Source organism: Kryptolebias marmoratus, linkage group LG20 (genome assembly GCF_001649575.2).
Source record: "Kryptolebias marmoratus isolate JLee-2015 linkage group LG20, ASM164957v2, whole genome shotgun sequence".
NCBI lineage: Eukaryota > Metazoa > Chordata > Actinopteri > Cyprinodontiformes > Rivulidae > Kryptolebias > Kryptolebias marmoratus.
This window is the reverse complement of record NC_051449.1, coordinates 21,991,914-21,995,595: the sequence shown is the minus strand read 5'-3', so window position 1 is coordinate 21,995,595 and position 3,682 is coordinate 21,991,914. Positions and strand designations below refer to the sequence as shown.

Genomic DNA, 3,682 nt, shown 5'->3' with positions numbered 1-3,682 from the left:
TCTCGGCTGGCCTGGGAACACCTTGGGATTCCCCCGGAGGAGCTGGCCCAAGTGGCTGGGGAGAGGGAAGTCTGGGTCTCCCTGCTTAGGCTGCTGCCCCCGCGACCCGACCCCGGATAAGCGGAAGAGAATGGATGGATGGATACTGCAGTGGGGATATGAGTGTTAACTCTTTGACAAGCATGTAAAACGGTGAAAGCGTGCTTTTTCTTCCTGTTTATAAGAGCAGTTTTGTATTGTCTGTCTCCAGGTGATATGGAGATGGTGGAAGATCTCTCCGAGAGCCGTAGACAGATACTCCAAGCCAGGGGAGGAGAGGGAATCTCACCTCGACTTCTTGGATGACACTTGTTTACAGAGTAAGAACTTCATACTGAAGCGTGTGTTCATGGTTCTTTGGTTATCCCTGTGAACGTTCCTGTGGATAAAGAACTGGTTTCTTTTCAGCTGAGGTCAGCATGGTTTTTGGCCCTAAAATCTTGGAGTTCGCCAAAGTTTTGTGCCAAGGCCATTATGATTATCTGGAGCGCCTGTCTGACTCTTTACTCCTACGGATCATAAGCTATCTGGAGCTTGAGGATGTGGGCCAGCTTGGACGAACGTCACACAGGTTTAGACACGTGCGTTCCAGAGACACTTGATGAAATGTCTGCAACAAAATAAACAATTGATAAGCATAAAGAGAAGCAATAATAAGACTGCAAGTTAGGTTAGTTCAGATGTTCGCCTTAGCTCAGTTTATGCTTGTCTCCCTTAGGGCTCTAAAGCTTAATTTTACATGGAAATAACTTGAATGGCAACTTTACTTTAAGTTCAAGGGGGGTTATTTTCATATTTACATTTTTCATAGATTAAATAATAAATAGACTGTACTTATATACCACCTTTCTAGCCAACCAGGCCACTCAAAGTGCTTTACAACACAATCTGCCCTCATTTCCCCATCCACACAGCACTCTACCACATCTCTACATAGCTAACCTGAATAAATCAGTCTATAGAGACTAATTAGCACTTTAAACTCCATTCATACACCTATGGGGTACATTAGAGTCAATTAGGGGTTCAGTGTTTTGCCCAGGGACACTTTGACATGTGACTCCTGCCATGAATTGAACATCCAACTCTCTCATTGGAGGATGACTGCTCTAACCACTGAGCCACAGCCGCCCTAATTAAGGGATGCTTTATGAATAAATGATTCTGGTAACTTTATGGCAAAAGAGTAACTGACTGATGGATCATTGAAATGATGTTCAGATACTAACATATGAATTATTTACTCTGTTTAACTGATAAAAAAGGATGAGAGGAGGAGAAAGGTAACTATTTAAAGCCACAAACCACAGAGCAAACAAATGGAGTAATCAGATTGTTTAAAGAGAAGTTCCCACCGTTTAATGCACTATTTAATGGGTCCATTAGTGAGCGTTGAAGATTGTCCTTGGCCCGTTCTGAGTAGAACACCCTAGGATGGGTGTGGAACCCTGACGGTAACTCGATGCAGACCTACTTGGTTTATCACAGCTGCTCATCAGGGAAGCTTGGTCCGTCTCCAGCTTCACCAGCGTCTCTGAGGAAGAGAGCGTAACGATGGATGGAGTCCAATACTACCTTTGGTGTCGGGTTTATCTGAAACAGACAATGAGGGCTCCACACATAGCTACACCCACATCCTGTCTGAGATTAAAACTTAATGAAAATAAAAATCTAATCTATTAATGCTTCCATCCACTTCTCCCCCACTGTTATCAATGAACTCACAAAGAAAACATTCACAGCTGGAGATCATTTCTAGGAAGTGAATAGCGTTATAGTCATAAAAAAAAAATTATGTGAAAGCTTTTATATAAATATTAAGGAAATTAAAAATGACCTCTACATCATGCTGCACTTCACACATAAAAACACCTGTAGTTTGAGATAAGAACTGTTAAGTTTATTGTTTAAGATGACGTTGTTTCACATTTTGTCTTATGTCATAAACTTTTAGCCACTTTTGCTAAACCCTCCAAAGGTGTTCATTTTGTTCCCTATCAAAAATACCTGCCTTAAATATAGTTAATTATAATTCAACAATAATACATGTATTGTCACCTAATGCTGCAGTTGATCCTTTTATCAACTTGTTTTCTTATGACCAGTGGCAGTTTAAATCTTTTTAATTTTTTTTTAATGTTTTTATGGCCCTTATGCCTCTCCTACCTGAGCTCATACAACTTGTTTTAGATTTTACAAAATCCATCCATCCATCCATCCATCCATCCATCCATCCATCCATCCATCCATCCATTTTCTTTACCTGGTTCTCCATTCCAGGTCATGGGGAGCTGGTGCCTATCCCCAGCAGTCATTTTACAAAACCATAATGTATTAATTATTTTTTTTACTACAACAACATTTACAGGTTAAATATGCCAAAAAAATGGGGGGAAGATGTATGTGTTTGTGTGTGTTTCTGTGTGTCCACTCAAAAAAATGCATCTGAGAATGTGGGAAAAAGTTATGTCAGTTTCAGACACCTACTCTCTCACACATACTTGCCAGTCGTTTTTTGACCGTGAACATCAAGGGTGTTACAGATATTAAATAAAACATTTTGACAACAAAAATTCTCCAAAACAAAGGATCTGTTTAGATGACTTGTGTGAACAAAGTCAGGAATTTCATAAAGTAAGTACCTTTTTTCAGAGATAAGCCTCTAAATTAACAGGACACAATAGGAGGGTTAAGTGATGTTTTAGTTTTGGGTTGCTTTAATGATGTGTAAAGTTCAAGGAATAGTTCAGATCTTTTGTAGAACTGTTTGGTGGAAAAGTGATGAACAATTAATATCTTACCTGTTGTAGGTAGGTCTTTGATTGACCCAACTTTGGAGAAGTAGAGTTTATCTTTGACAGGACTGATGAGCTTATTGCTAGTCTGATGGGGCCAAGACCAAAGTGGATTGCTGCCATCTTAAAACAACTCTGGTCTGCAGCAACTTATAGTAATTCATGAAAACACTATTTTCACCACCATCAATTCTGAATTATTTTAAATGACCCTGGCTGCACTGGAAATGCTACAGCTAGCTGCTGCTGCTATTTATACTTGCAAAGAACTGCAAGATTCCACATGAATAGCTGCGTTTTGGGAAACTGTCTACAGTGTAAAGGTTTATAACATAGCAAGACTGTATTTGTTTATAGATGGCAGCAATCCACTTTGGTCTTAGCTACATTCAGACTAGCCATTAGTTCTTCAGTCCGGTCAGAATTTAACTCCAAACTGAGGTAATTCAAGGAGTGATCTACAGGTAGGATGTTTCCTGTAACCTTTCCACAGAACCCCACTTCCAAAGATACAAACTATCCCTTTTCTTTCTAGCTGTGTGGGTCGGAGGAGTTTTGGGAGCAGGCGGTGCGCCAGCGTTGCAACACCGTTCCAGCTGAGGTGGCATCTTTGGCACTGGAAGTGGGCTGGTGCAGCGTTTTCTTCACCAGCAAATTACAGCTGCAGAAGCTGCTCAGCCGCAGGAGGCTGAAGGCCGAGGAGCAACAAGGAGGCCACCTATCTGACTCCGATTCAGGGGACTCCTCCGAAGAAGGCTCTCCCTCTAACACCGTTGCTCATCCTGACCCTGGGACTGATGCTGCCCTTGGCTCCAGCTCCTGCTGTGATGCTGACCCTGATCCAGAGG

General features: G+C 41.5%; 1 protein-coding gene across 1 annotated transcript in view; it reads left to right on the top strand.

Moving 5' to 3' along the window:
• fbxo36b (F-box protein 36b) overlaps nt 1-3,682 on the top strand; it is a 6,291-nt gene extending 2,609 nt beyond the window's left edge. The window contains 4 exon segments of the mRNA XM_017430740.3: nt 251-359; nt 448-620; nt 3,370-3,493; nt 3,496-3,682. Of these exon segments, the coding sequence (XP_017286229.2) occupies nt 251-359; nt 448-620; nt 3,370-3,493; nt 3,496-3,560 (471 nt within the window). The 3' untranslated portion in view covers nt 3,561-3,682.